At 57.5% G+C, this 14,224-nt stretch overlaps 1 protein-coding gene across 3 annotated transcripts; it reads left to right on the top strand.

Annotated features, from left to right (window-relative positions):
• Window positions 1–498: 498 nt before the first annotated feature.
• Window positions 499–5,255, top strand: LOC111767807 (uncharacterized). Of its 3 annotated transcripts, XM_070233116.1 has the most exons (5): window positions 499–993; window positions 3,155–3,427; window positions 3,523–3,610; window positions 4,177–4,228; window positions 4,368–5,246. In XM_070233116.1, the coding sequence occupies exons 1-5, from the start codon at window positions 892–894 to the stop codon at window positions 5,194–5,196; spliced, it is 1,344 nt and encodes a 447-aa protein (XP_070089217.1). In that variant the 5' UTR covers window positions 499–891; the 3' UTR covers window positions 5,197–5,246. The 3 variants fall into 3 exon arrangements, with proteins under 3 accessions (XP_070089217.1, XP_023473429.1, XP_070089218.1); XM_023617661.2 differs by lacking the exon at window positions 4,177–4,228 and having other exon boundaries at window positions 502–993; window positions 3,155–3,610; window positions 4,368–5,255; XM_070233117.1 differs by lacking the exons at window positions 499–993; window positions 4,177–4,228 and having other exon boundaries at window positions 3,207–3,610; window positions 4,368–5,244.
• The last annotated feature ends 8,969 nt before the right edge of the window (window positions 5,256–14,224 follow it).

Below are 14,224 nucleotides of genomic sequence, written 5' to 3'. Positions count from 1 at the left end.
GGGGCTGGTGGCTCTGCAGGAGAAAGCAGGCATTCGGCATAGCCAGTCCTTCCACGGCTAGTTCACTTCGTGCCCATGAGTGATGGTAAGAACCACGGAGGAGAGGCGGCTGAAACTGAGTGGCCAGAGCAGAGACCCAGAGCATCCCCAGGGGACTGAGGCACCCAGGTGAGAAGCAGCCCTGGGCAGCAGAGTGGATCCTCGGGAACCCTCTTCACCATCCACGGGAGGCACTGGGGCACTCTGAGAGTGTCTGGGCGGAAGTCCCCCGGGGATGTCACTGGCCCTGTCGTGGAGAACTGATCTAATTCCAGAAGACATCTGCCTTCCCTTTGTTTCCCCCAAAACTTTTGGGAGATGTGGAGTAAGCTGAATTAAGAGGCAGGTGATGATCACAGGTATTGGGCCCTTGGGCAGGAGTCTCCATGGAAACGGAGCCATCTGGCTTTCTTGCCTGGCACCAGGTCTTATGACTTCATGATGGAATCTTCTCTGACAGGCAGAAGGGGATTTGCCAGAGGAGGAGGAGGAGGCCAGGAGAAAGCTTTGTCTTCAGCCAGAGCTTGAAGATGAGGCTTAATCATCTCACGACTTGGGGCTCCTGCTGACTCCAGTGTGGATGCTGGAGTAGCGTTCGCGGGACAGCGTGAGCGGCGTTGTGCATGTGCCACTTGGCCGAGCCCCTCTTGGGAGTGGGTGGAGGCACACCCAGCCTCCTTCAGTCCGGGACTCCTTGGTGAAGTGGAGCCAAGGCCCCCTGGCTGGGAAGACTGCGGTGTGGGAGAGCCCTGGCCCACCACAGGGAGGTCTGCCCTGGGCCAGCGCCAGGGGATGGCAGGAAGGGTAAGGCCTAGGTGAGCCCAGCTGTGGAGGGGCACTGCGGCCGTGGCGATGGACCGCTCCCCACGAGCTGCTCCCCGGGGCACGCTGGAGAGCCCTACAAGCCTTGTGCCAAGTCCCTTCGTCCACTCAACCAGCCATCCAACCAGCCGTGTAAGTTAGCGTCCTATGGCTGCCGTAACAAATCTCGCAAAACGGGAGGCTTAACACAACACAAATGTATTCTCTCGCGGTTCTGGAGGCCAGAAGTCCCAAATCAGGGTGTGGGCAGGGTTCCTTCCTGGGGGCTCAGAGGGAGAAGCTGTTTCTTTCTCTCTCCTAGCTTCTGGCCGTTGCCGACAATCCTTGGCGTTCCTTGGCTCGTGGCTGCATCCCTCCCATCTCTGCCTCCATTGCCACGTGACGTTCTCACTGCATCTGTGTCCCGTTTCCTTGGTCTTAGGACACCAGTCATTGGATTTAGGGCCCATCCTAATCCAGTACGGCCCCATCTTAACTTGGTGACATCTACAAAGACCCTATTTCCACATACGGTCACACTCACAGATGGCAGGGGTCAGGACCTCAACACATCTTATGGAGGATGCAAGTCAATCTACCATTCCATACAAGTCACAGTGACAGAGCACAGACTTTGGAGCCGGGCAGACTTTGGCTCAAAGCCTGGCAGAGCCACTGGCCTGTTCTATTTCTTCAGCACAGCCAAGTGGGAAAAGAAGCCTGTCCTCAGGGCCTCCTAAGGGTCACCTGAGGGAGAAAAAGCACCGATGGAGGATCTGGGGAGTGGCAGAAACTCAGCCAAGATGGCCCCCAGCTGGACACGGGACTCAGAGGAGGGACCCAGGGTCCTGTTCTCCAGGATCTCGTGGTCTGTGGGACAACAGGCACCCACTGAGGGTTAGGACTTACGACGGGGACGGCAGTAGTCAAGCTGCACATGAGGAGTTAGGACAAGCAAGGACCATGTGGCCTGTGGTGGGGGAGGGGGACTCAAGGCCCAGAGGCCCCAGCAAGGATCAAGAAGGCCAGGGGTCAGACCACAATAGGTCCTTCCCGTGGAACCCAGAGTCCACAGTGTACCCCATGTGCCCCACCATGACCCATGGGCTCTGGGTCGGGCCCTGACAGGCAAAGGTGGAGAATGGCTGGCTTTCCACTAGCAGGTGCTCTGGGGCTCACTGTCCCCTCTGGGCCTGGGAAGTGATTGCTCATTCCCCTCCCCCTCCCTTCCCCCAAGACATGGCTTCTCCTCTTATTGACGTTGGGTCTGGTAAGGACTTTGTTCTTGGCCAAACCCACTTTGATATTCTCTATCTTCCTCCTTTCTCACCTTCCACCTTCCTTTCATTTCTTCCAATATTTGGTATCTACCATATGCCATGAACATATACCATATGTTCTAGGCCCTGAAGATATACAGAAGAGAGTTGGGTCTTGCCCTGGTGGAATTTATAACCAGTGGGAAGAGAGACATTAATGAAGTAACCCTGCAGACGAATGTTTCACAGCAGAGGAATGAGTGCTCTGCATGAGAGGTAGCAAGGTGTTGGGAATCAGTAATAGAGGGATGCAACTAAATCAGGGAAGGGAGGCAAGTGACCTTGAGCCAAGAGCTGAAGAAGTTGTGACTAGGAAAAAGGAGGGGGAAGAGATTCCATGCAGGAGCATTAGCATGTGCAAAGGTCCAGTAGCAGGAGGATGCTTGCTGAGTGAGAAGGACTGAGAGAAGGTCTGTATGGCCAGCGAAGGGAATGTGAGATGGGCTGAAAGTCAGTAGATTAGACTGATCATTTGTTGAAAAAGTATCAGTTGAGTGCCTCTACAATGAGCCAGGAGCACCAGACAGACAAGACCACCGCCCACACAGAGCAGGCAGACCACAGACCAAGGAGAACCGTTCAGTGAGGGAGAAATGAAGGGAGAAGTGATCCGGAGTCACCTTGGGGAGAGGCAGGGGCTGGGAAGGCTCCTCTGAGCTGAGAGTGGAAGAGCAGATCTGGCCACAGGCTTTAGAGCAGGACCAGCTTGGCGTGACTGAGGAATGGCACGAAGGCCCGTGTGTACGGAGTGGAGCGAGCCGGGGGAGAAGAATGCAAGCTGAGGGTGCAGGTGCTGGCAGGGCAGGTCTTCGAGGCTTGCGGGTAACCTACCATGATTGGGAGCCACTGCTGGTTTTTATCAGAGGAGAGCCACACTCAGGTTTGTGCTTTGGAAAGACCCCCCTGCCCTCCAATGTCAGCAGGCACTGGGGAGGGGGCTGGAGGGGCCGGGGAGGTTGGGGTGCATTAACCAATGGCACACCCTTCTCTTCCAGACTCCCCAGAAGAGCTGTGAGGCTGAACTCAGAGTCTCGTCCTCTCAGAGCCTCCTGGAGGAGGAGGACCCAGCGCCCCTATCCCAGCAGCTACAGGCCACCTGTGCAAGCGGCAGGGAGCCCCTCCACCACCTCGACCTCCCCCCTGCATCGCTGGTGGCTGTGGAGTACCTGCCTTTCTACCGCACCCATGGGCAGCTCCTGGCAGAGGATGAGTCAGCCCTGCAGCCCAGGGTGTGCAGGCCCCAAGCAGCAGACCCGAGCATCGGAGAGGTGCCGCTCCCAGAGGACTCGGAGCCGAATGGAGGGTTCTTTCCTCACTACCGCTCCAAGGAGGAGCATTTTCCCAGCCTGGCCCTTCCTGGCAGGTCATGTGGGGGCTCCCAAGACCCACCCACCAGGAGCGAGGCACAGGCTGGATGCTTCTGCAGGACGACAGTCAGCTGCGGGTGCTCTGTGAGTGGAGGAGGCCACGGAGGGGTGTAGGGAGCAGCACTGGGCCCCTGGCACCCTGTAGCCCTCTGTCCCAGGGCCCCAGACCCCAGCAGGCCTGGCCAGTGCCCCCCGAGGCCCACTGGGTCTCCTGGAGCCTTGTGTTGTTGTGAGGCCAACTGCCTTAGTCCAAGCTCGGACACTTGCTGGGAGAGTGGCCTGGGGACGGTTAAGCCTCTGTGAGCCTCATTTCCTTATAAATAGAGATGACAAGAGTAGCTACTCTTAGAGCTGCTGTGAGAATTACATACAATAATGCGATTATTATACCAGGCTTAGCCGAGCTCTACAGAAATGTTTGCTTGTCCTGACTGGCTGAGCACCGGGACGAATGCTGCACGTGCATCTGTCATTTGTCCTAATAATGGTCCTGTGATATGGGTCTGATGATTATTCCTATTTTATGGATTAATCAAAATGAGTCTCAGAGAAGTTAAGTGACTTGGCCAAGGACACTTGGCTAGCAAGAGCAAACCTGGGGTTTGACCCAAAGCCCCGTGCCCTGTAAAGTTAGTAAGAGCCCCCTCTAGGGCCACGAAGCTGGACACCGTGCCTGGTGACTGCAGAGATGGAGGCGGCAGGGTGAGTAGGTCCTAATCCCAGACACGCCCCTCCCCCAGCCGGGTGCCCTGGCGGGATGTGGTTTTGAGGCACAGCCCAGTCCTGGGTGTCTGGGCACAATCTGGGGGCCTGCCTGACCCTCCTGTCTCCTCTGACCCAGGTTGCCCTGGCAGGCCCGGACCTTGCCTCTGGGTCCTCTCACTGTCCTGTCCACTGCCCACTCCTGCTGGTCTCGGCAGGATGCTCCAGTGATGGCGGCCTGGACGCCCCCCTCTCCAGTGACACTGCCTTCGGGGGCTGCGCCCTTTGTGCCCCAGGCTTCGTGCCGTACTACAGAAGCCCCGAGGAGGGGCTTCACACCAGCCCTGGGCCTCCCACCTCTCCGTCGGGGGGCCAGGAGCCACCCAGGCCCCGTGCAGCTACACTGTGAGGGAGCAGGAGCTGGCGGCGCGGGAGCCACTGGAGAACGGGCCAGCACCGGCGGATCAGCCAAGGGGCAAGGCGGCTGGGGGCAAGGTTCCCAGGGCTCAGTCTGCCCCGGCCGCAGCCCTCATGCCTTTATTCCCCCTGCCACAGTGCCCATGACCACTGCTGAAGGCGAGCCCACCTCCCTGCCCAGCAGGCTCTCCTGTCACTCCACTGAGCTGGGCAGGCGAGAAGACCCTGCGCCTGCGAGCGGGTGGCTCCACCCCGGTGTCCAGCTCAGCAGGCCTGGGTTGGCCTCTCTCCTGGAAGAACACAGGGGAGCAGCTCAGCCTGTGCCCTATGTTCAGCCATCCCCCGGCCAAGAAGGGACCCTGCTGCCCGGGGCTGCTCCCTTTTACCTCTCCCAGCTGCAAAACCCGCCCAATGAGACGTGGAGGGCAGCAGCCCTAAAAGAGGCTCCAGCAAGGGGATGTCTGCCTTGTCCAGCCCTCAGACCTTCCCACCCGCCCTGCTGTAGCCTGTCCCAAGCTCAGAGGGAGGGAGTAGGGTCCGCTAACAACTGAGGGATGCAGAGACCAGAGACTGGTTGTGTAAATAAATCACTTCACTACAATTGTTGGCATTGGTGCACGAATATGATGCTTGGAGTAATACTTACAGCTTCCATTTACTGAGCACTTACTATGCACTAGGCACCTTACAGAGACCATCTCCATAATCCTCAGGGGTAGACACTGGTGTCATCTCCATTCTACAGGAGAAGAAACAGGCTCAGAGAGGTTAAGTAGCATGCCCAAGCTCACACAGCTCACAAACAGTGGAGCCGGTATTCACACCCAGGTCTGTCTGACCGCAGGGCCTCAGCACACTTCCCCATACACCCCTCCTCAGTGAGTCTTCACACAGCAAGGAAAGAGCCAGCCGCGGCCCGCCAGCCTCCCCTGGACCCCCTCACCTCTCTTTTTCCTCAGTGCCCCTCCCCCTTTCCTTCCCTGGCTCCCTGCCCTTGGAGCAGCAGGCTGGGGACACAGGGCACATCTGCAAGGCCCTGCCTTCTTGCACTCTGTGGACATGTTTTCTGGGGCCCGAGCATGACCCCAACTCCAGGCTCACCCCACACCATGCAGACGGCCCGGAGGCTGCAGCACGTGGGATGACGACAGCGCGTGCTCAGCCCCCTGACTCCTGGGACGGAGCACGTGAATGCGGGCTCTTGTTTGAAACAGTCCTTTGATGCCTAGTCACACACATGTGTCCCACAGTCACAGCCACTCTGTCCTGTGTTGCTGGTTCCACGTCTCCCCACTTCCTCTGACCCGCATGCTCCTGTCCTCCACCCAGGGCAACACCCCCCACCCCGGCTCCCCACCGTTCCTGAGGATGAAGAAGTTGAGGAGGAGGGGAGAGAGATCAGCTGGCCACACTCCAGTTACACTGAAGAGTTTCTTTTGAAAAATTCCACTTTTTAATATTTCTGAGGCACTCCTACAACTCCCCTTTGGCCCAGGGGACTTGGGGTTGGGAGTGTGATGGAAGAAATAGAGGCGTCTTTGCTGGAAGACTCCTTGGCTTTGTTCTCGGAGTCGGGGGTTTGGCCTGGTCCCTCTTCTGTTCCGCAGGCCCGGGTCGGGGCTGGTAGGGAGCCGGCATCCTTGGGCTCTCTCTGCCCTCAACAAAGCAGACTATGGTGGGGGGTGTCCGGGTGCGTTAGATGCTGGAACCGCTCTCTCCTTGTGCAGTCCAAGCTGGGTCCAAGGTACGGCTCCCCCTTCCCGCATGTGTGGCTTCCAGAGCTGCGTGGGGCTGGGAGCCCTGCAGCCACCTGCCCGCGGTGCCTGAGGGAGCTGGAGGAACCTCGCTTGCTCGTGGGGCTGAAGAGATCCTTGAGTTTTTCAAGACTGAGAGCTGTCTTGTGGGAGCAGTTCGCAGGAAGGATCTGGAGCAGGAGGGATGCTGGGTGAAGGACTGGGCTGGTCTGGAAGAGCAGTTTGCGGCCCATCCATCCAGCCGGCACTGGCCGGGGGCTGCTCTGTGCTGACACAGACGCGAGCGCAGGTCTGGATGCAGAGGCCGTGGCAATGGTGAGAGGTAAGGTTTGTTGAGCGTTTACTGCTTGCCAACCATGGTGCCGAGCACCTTACATGCACTGACACACTGATATTAAGTATGACTTCAGTTAGGTACCGTTAGCACCCCACTTTACAGATGAGGCTGTCCAGGCACAGGTGGGTTAAGTGGCCAAATCAAGGATACAGAGCTGGAAGGCAGTAGAGACGGGATTTGAACACTACCTAGCTCTAGAGTCCATGCTCTTAATATTATGCTTATCTCAGGTGGGGGCTCTGGCTCAGGGTCTCTCACGAAGTTGTGGTCAAGGTGTTGGCCAGAGCTGCCGTCATCTGAAGGCTTGCCTGGGGCTGGAGGGTCTGCTCCTCATGCACACGGCTGCAAACTGGTGCCCGTTGTCGATAAAGAGCCTCAGTTGCTCACCTGTGGCTTCTCCACGAGCCTGTTGGAGTGGCCTCACAACATGGTGACTGGCTTCCCCCAGAGCAAGTGATCCCAGAGACCAAGACAGAAGCTGTGATGCCTATTACAACTGAGCCTCAGAAGTCACATATTGCTACTTCTGCCATACTCTGTTGGTCACAAAGATTAGCTCCAACTCAATGTGGAAAGAGACCTCACAGGGCATGAACGGTGAGAGATACTGGGGGTCATCTTGGAGACTGGCGACCACATTCTCTAATATAAGATATAATGCCAAATTCTGGTGATTCACAGGGAGAGGGAGCCCTGGAGTTGGCGTGGGGAGTCTCAGGGAGCATTATTAACACTATAGTAGGGAAGGATGCACTAAGAGGACAGGGCTGTGTGCCCAGCACCTAGCACTGTGTCCTCAAGCATTAATTTGTCAGATAAATGGCTGAGGCACCAATAAAGGCAGAGAAGGGGCACATTCTGGTTCTATGGAGACTGAAGTCAGGGGAGGAGCGGAGGAAGGGGGATGGAAGGACAGCGAGGCCGCCTTGGTCCCTGTGAGGAGCCTGAATGGAAGGGGCAAGGCTGGCAGGCAGGAGGGAGAAGGTGGGGCTGCCCCAGGCAGCAGCCCTGTGGTGGAGATGTGGCTGGATCGAAGTGACAGGCAGGAGCAGAGCGAAGCCCGGCTGCTTTGCCGGGAGGCCTGGCTGCAGCGGAACTGTGCAAGGCGTGGGGCAGCGGCGACTTCCCTTCTGCCTGCCGCCCCGGATAGACTCGTACCTCATTTAAGGCTGGTTCTCTTGAGCCTTCTCCCCAAGCACAGCTTTTGTCATTTAGGAAACTTCTGTCTATTTTGGAGAAAATCTAATCCATGTGGTTTGGGGATTTTGTTCTTTTAAACTCTTTCCTTTGTACTTGCATCAAAAATGAGATGACTTTGGAGTCCTTGAACATCTCCCCTCTCTTAAAAACAGGAAGTGTGCTGTTTGCCACATTCACACTGACCCTGGAGCAGAGAGCAGTGGGAGTTGGGTGGGTTCAGAGCTGAGGGTTTTGTCGCACCCTGTCTCTTTCCCCAAGGCGTGGGGTCTTTAGTCTGGCCTTTCCTTTAATAGACAGAGAAGCTGGGGCCCTGAAGGAAAGAACAGTTTATCCAAAGACTCTCAGCAGATGGGAAGACCTGGGCTTTCCCCTGGAGCAGAACATACTGACAGTTCTAGTTCCCAACCCCCACCCCCCGGTCCCGGTCCCACATCCTCACCCAGAGGGCATGGGAGACCGCTGAGTGTGCATGTGCTGGAGTGAGGGTGGACTGCCCATTCTGGCCGAGCTTGGGCAAGTGGAACTCCTCCGGCTCCCTGGCTTTCTTGGCCCAGTGCTGCTCAGGCTGTTCCCTCTCCCATCAGGCCCTTCTCCCCTGCCTCCGCAGGTCACAATCCCACTCGTCTTTTCAGGACCGGCTCAAATGCCATCTCCTTTCGAAGTCTTCTGAGTCTACCCTCAAGACTTTCTCTCTATCGTCCCTTCCGGCCTCTGTTCTTTTCAGGTGAGGCGTGGTGTGAGGTTCCCTGGTCCTCCCCAGAGCCCTGCAGCTGATGTCTGATGAGCGCATGGTGGAGGAGACCCGCCACACAGCAGAGCTGGGCCGACATTCCTAGCACGAACTCCCCTCTCACTATCAGCATCTCAAGCTCTCTGCAGCCCAGGCAGGTTAGCATACAGCAGGTGCTCAGCAGGGGTTTCCGGATGTGACCTCAACAGCTGCAAGGCCGCTTCCATCGCCCAGCCCCCACGCCCCTCTTCTGCAGAAACCCCTCCATCCCAGATCTCCCTGCTCCCCTGCTGCCCAACCTCCACTTGTCCTCAGCACCAGCCCACCCATGTCCGTCAGCTGAGAAGAAAAGGCTGAGGAGGCCAGGCATTCCTTCTTCTTAGATGCGCACAGAGCCAGCCCCGCCCACCGGAGCTTGTCAGGGGAAAGGTCAGAGGGCACCCCAGAGCACTCCCCTTGATTACTGAGGCACCTGCTTGGGGAGCCCTAAGTATATGACTGTGGGTGGCAAATGTTAATACCGTCTCACTGATGGTGGAGAAACTGAGGCAGAGAAGTGAGGACATTTAGGAGTGGAGATGGGGGCAAGAGCTTTTGGGAAAGTCACTTCTACTTTATGAGTCTTGGGAGGAAGCACCTTGGTTAAGAGCTGGGCCCTGGAGTGAACATCATGTGCAAATCTGTAATCCTCTGCTTACTGGCTGTGTGGCTTTGGAGAAATTGCTTAACCTCCCTGAGACTCATCTTCTTATCTGTAAAATGGGGAATTGCCTCACAGAATTCAATGAGATGGAGTAGCACTGGGCCAGCTTGGAGCTCTGAGGTGGAAGGAGCCTGGTACATCTGAGGCCTTGATGAATCAAGGCGGGTGAAGAGATCCCGGGCGTTACCTCTCTTTTCTGGGATGCAAGGACACAGCTCGCGAGAAGCCGCGGATGGGTCCTCTTTAAGCCCACAGAGGTCCACCCTGGTACCCTCAGACCCCTCCTGAGCCTCCAGGTTAGCATGTCTCTCACTGCCCAAGTACATGCTAGGTCTGCCTCTGTCAGCCCAGCGTGGGGAAACCGGCCAGGGAAACTCTCCCCCAGCAGCCAGGCTGGTCTTTTCCGCCTGAGCGCCCCAAGTGCTGTGCAGCAGCGCCCTCTGCTGGCACATCCTGACAAGACACTCACAGCTGGCGTCTCCACGGCCCAGAATTTCCGACTTTCTCTGGATGTTCCCTTAGAAGGGCCCCATCCTTATCCTCCAAAAGACAGAGGGGGAAACTGAGGCCTGGACCCGCCCAAGGTGCCCAGCGAGGCAGCAGCAGCAGCAGCACCAGAAGCAGAGCCCAGGCAGCTTTGCTCCTTCATTTCACAGCCAGTCACCTTTCTCTGTTTCTTGACTTGGAACATCAAATTGAATAGATGCCGGACCGAATATAGTCTGAACGTGCTGAATAGACCCTCTCAAAGAACTGCCAGTGCAGGGCGGGATCCCGCCCCAAATGAGAAGCTCCAATACCACCTTGAAAAATTACCATCTGCTCCTTTCCTTCCCGTTGGCGTCAGGGGAGGGACCTCAGAGCTGCTACTGTCTGAGGCCAGCGCAGGAGTGATGCAGCAGGACAAATGCCCAAAGAAGGAGAACAGCACGTGCACGTGCTCCCGCTCCAGTCATCCACTCCCGCTCCACCATCATCATCACCAGTCATCTGCTCTGCAGTGGAGGCTACGAATGCAGCGGCGGTGGCCCAATCAGACAGCCCTACCCTCTGGACCTCCCGTGCATTGCACAAGGAATGACCAACACGCTGAGGGCCAGAAGGAGAAGCAGGGATGCCTTGAGAGGGGCAATGAGGTATTGACCACGACGGAGGGGTCTGGTGAGGACTCTCTGTGCAGAGGACGGACGTTTCAGCTTCGACCTAAGGAGGTGGAAGTTGGCCTTGAGGAAGGCAGGAGGAGGGAGCTGCCAGCAGAGGGAGCGATTGGTGCAAAGGCCCTGAGGTGGAAAAGCCTCTGGTACCTTTGAGGGCCTGAAAGAAGCCAGCTCTGTGACACACCAAGAAAGGCCCAGGGCTGCTTCTTTTCTGCCACACAGAGTCCTGTGTGTGGGCTCTCTCTTTGGCTGCCAGCGATCAGCAGGCCTTTGGGTCTAAGGCCCATGGAGCATTCACTATCCACCAGGCCTGTGCCAGGCTCTGCAGGTCCAGAGGAGAATAAGGCAGTGCCCTGTTCTCAGTGGGCCCACAGTCCTGATGGGAAGACAGAGAATAACCCGTAGAGTGTGGCAGCAGTGATATGGATATGCCCAGAATATTCTGGAAACACAGTAGAGAGACAGGGGATCCAGTGTGGAGAGGGGTGGTGGGTGCTTCCAGGAATGCCTATCAGGAGAAGGTGAGAGTTGAGCTGAGTCTCAAAGAGCTAAGGTATAGGGCTAGCCAGGAAAGAAGGGGGCAAAGGGTGTTCCCAGCAATGGAACACGAGTGCACAGTCACACACATGGAAAGCACATGGGGTGTGGAGGACACACCGCCCTGTTGGGGCTCCACTGGAGGGGAGGGCTGGGGTGGTAGGAGGTGAGAAGGAGAAAGGCAGCCAGACCCAGGCCCACATACCCTTGCAGGCCAAGCAGAGGAATAGGAATGATGCTCAAGCCGTGGGGAGTCCCTGGAGGTCCTTCAACAGAGGAGGGCCGGAGCAGGTGCAAGGGTTCAGAGGCTCACTGTGGAAGCAGCTGGAGGTGGACAGGAGACCGGGAAGAGGGACCCAGGGGCCTCTGTCCACCATGGTCCAGCAGGGAGTAGCATAGGCTTGGGCTGAGCCACATCGGGAGACATCAAAGAGGGCTGGATGTCAGGGCCATCGAGGAGAGGGACCCTCAGGACGTCATGGCTAATGGGATGAGGCCCTGGGGGAGAGAGAGGAATCAAGGATGGCATCCAGGGTCTGGTTTGGGTGGCCAGTTGGGTGGAGGCACCTTTCCCTGAGTTGAAGGGCCCTGAAGGAGGAACACCTTGGGGAGTTAGACAGAGAGTTCATCAAGGGACATTGAGTTAGAGATGGATGTGGGGCCATCCAGGTGGAGGTGTTGAGTAGAGAAAGGATTCTGGGCTCAGAAGTGAGGTCTGAGCAGGAGACAAGGGTTGGGGGTTGTGAGCTGAGAGATGGGCATGGATGGGAGAGGGTCAAGATGAGGGCCCTGAGGAACCCCACATGGAAGGAGGGGCAGGAGACAAGTCTTTCAGGAGCCAGACCAGAGCAGGAGAGAAGGGAGGAACACAGGGTGAGGGCCGGCTTCCAGGAGACAAGAGGAGAGCAGGCGGCAGGGCGGGGTCTTTGCCACCGGACATAGGCCCAGGGCTTTGCTGCCCAGACGTGGCAGGTGGCACAGGTAGGGGACTGTGGGCTTGGCCGAGAGAGTGTTGAGGAGGTGGAGCCGGGGAGCTGGATAGACTCAGGGGGCAGCTGGGAGACTCCAGGCCTGGGAGCCTTCCCTGACTGCTCCCGGCACATGGCTCCCACTCCAGTGCTCTCACAGCTGCCTCCATGTGGCATCTCAGACAAACTGTCTCCTCTCTGACAGACACCTTCCCAAGAGCAGAGATCGGCACATACAAGGTGCTCAGAAAACTCGTTACCTGAGAGGGCAGATGAGAACTGGGAAGCGGGCCACTCTTGTCAAATGATATCGGCATATCCATCTGCAGTGGAAAATGCTCTGGGAGTTACCTTCCCAGAAGGAGCTGAGGGAGGAAGGAAATGGGGTTTCTTTCCTGCCCTAGCAACCCAGGGAATTGTTCTCTCAGTGCCTCAGTTTCTTTACCTGCTCTCCCAAGGGTAGAATTCAAATGCACGTGGCAGTACTACAAATGCTGCTCCAAAGCTGGGCAGCCAGGAATAAGGAAGGGCCCAGACGCCCTCCCCAGAGTCAGCATTCTGTGGGGTCCCACGGCCTGGGGGTCTGGGATTCTGAAGGCTGGCCCTTGGCTGCCACCAGACCTGGGTCCTCCCCCCGCCTCCCTCAGGTGATGTGCCTTGTAGGCAGATTCTTGGCACACATTCAGGAGTGGAGCATAGTGGTTCATTCTGGATAGGAGCCCACACCTTTCGCTCTGCTCCTCCTCATTAGCAGTTCAAGCGGCAGCTCCCTGGCTCAGGAGGCCGTCTGTGGCTGCCGGGGACAATGCCTGCCAGTTCAGGGCCTTCCCAGTTGGTGCTGACACGAGACTGAGGGAATGACAATCTGTCTGGCCCCCCTTGGGTGGTCCTTCAAAAGAGTGGGCCTTGGGGAACTGGTGGGCCTTCCACCTGTGCACTTGCTCCCACAGTGAACTCACAAAAGAGCCATCTTCAAAGTCCTATCATGTCTCATAACTGTCCCAGCATGTGTCCCAGGCACGGCAGGGCTCAGCTCGGGGGTCAGTGCTGATGGCAACCCTGAAACCTCAGGACTGAGTGAGGCACATGTGGGGCAGGAAGCCGGGGCTCAGAGATGGAGTGTGATGTTTCCATCCTTCCCCGGGACTTTGTAAGACTCCATCCCAGTCACGTCTGTGGCTCCATCCCCTACATTTTCCTCAGAGGGCTGGTGCTGGCTCTCACACCCAGACACAGGTCCAGTCTCTGAGGAGGTCCCTCCCACCTCAGAGTCCCGCTCCTCATGGGACCTCTTGACCCTTTTAGGATCAAGCCTCAGTGGTCAGACTCCGTCTTACTTGGAAGGAGGAGGGCTGGCTGGCTGCCGCTGCACTCTGGGTGATGTGACAGGGACATGCCAGAGGGAGAAGAGCAGGCCCAGGAGAGGCCCCTTCCTCCAGACCATGCATTGTCTTCAAAGCTGGCTCCCGCAGCCGGGTCCCTGCTGGACACTGGCAGTACACTGGAGGTTAGCAGGTTGTCTTCCATTTCAGAGGTGGCCAGGGAGCTCCCACTGGAACAAAAGCACCTCCACAGGCAAGGGCACGTTCCCCAGTGAGCATGGACCTCTAGGGGGTCCTGGCTGGGTGCAGGGTCTATCTACAGAGAGAGAGTTTGACAGAGAGAGAAGGCCCCTCTGCCTTCCAGGCTGGCCCAGGGTGGACAGTGTGGGCTGAGCCGGGCCCTGGAGGGAGCTGGGCCCCTGGAGAGCTGTACCTGAGAGTTAAATGTGCCCCAGACCACCAGCTGCTTGCTTCTGGGCCCAGGACGCTGAGGAGACATGGCTGGAACGGCAAGGAGCATCACTGCCCAGGGTTGGGATGGAGAAGAGCGAGCCCGCAGCTGATTGGGATCAGCACCATCAGCACAGGCCAGGGAGACGTGGGCACCCCACCAAGCACCATGTCAGGATGGGGTGCTGGATGGGAAAGTGTAGGGGGATGAGAGGTGCATGGGGAGCGGTCAGAGAGGACAAGAGCAAGCTCGAGGTTGTCCCTAGAATCACTCTACCACCTCATGGTTGTGGGGATGATAATCCCTGGGTGGACAGGATCTCATCTAACCACTCAGAACCTCGGTCTCCTCATCTCTACTTCACAGGTGAACTCCGACAGGGTTCTACCCGAGAAACAGAGCTAGTAGGAGATATGTATA

Source organism: Equus caballus, chromosome 14 (assembly GCF_041296265.1).
Source record: "Equus caballus isolate H_3958 breed thoroughbred chromosome 14, TB-T2T, whole genome shotgun sequence".
NCBI lineage: Eukaryota > Metazoa > Chordata > Mammalia > Perissodactyla > Equidae > Equus > Equus caballus.
The sequence above is the reverse complement of the archived record's forward strand: the minus strand, read 5'-3'. Positions and strand labels throughout refer to the sequence as shown.

Excerpts from the sequence above, each read along its gene's own strand:
- LOC111767807 (XM_070233116.1), top strand. The coding sequence starts at position 892 with ATGGACCGCTCCCCACGAGCTGCTCCCCGGGGCACGCTGGAGAGCCCT. Across the intron at positions 994-3,154 it reads CCAGCCATCCAACCAGCCGT|ACTCCCCAGAAGAGCTGTGA; the intron begins GTAAGTTAGCGT and ends CTTCTCTTCCAG. Across the intron at positions 4,229-4,367 it reads GCAGAGATGGAGGCGGCAGG|GTTGCCCTGGCAGGCCCGGA; the intron begins GTGAGTAGGTCC and ends CCTCTGACCCAG.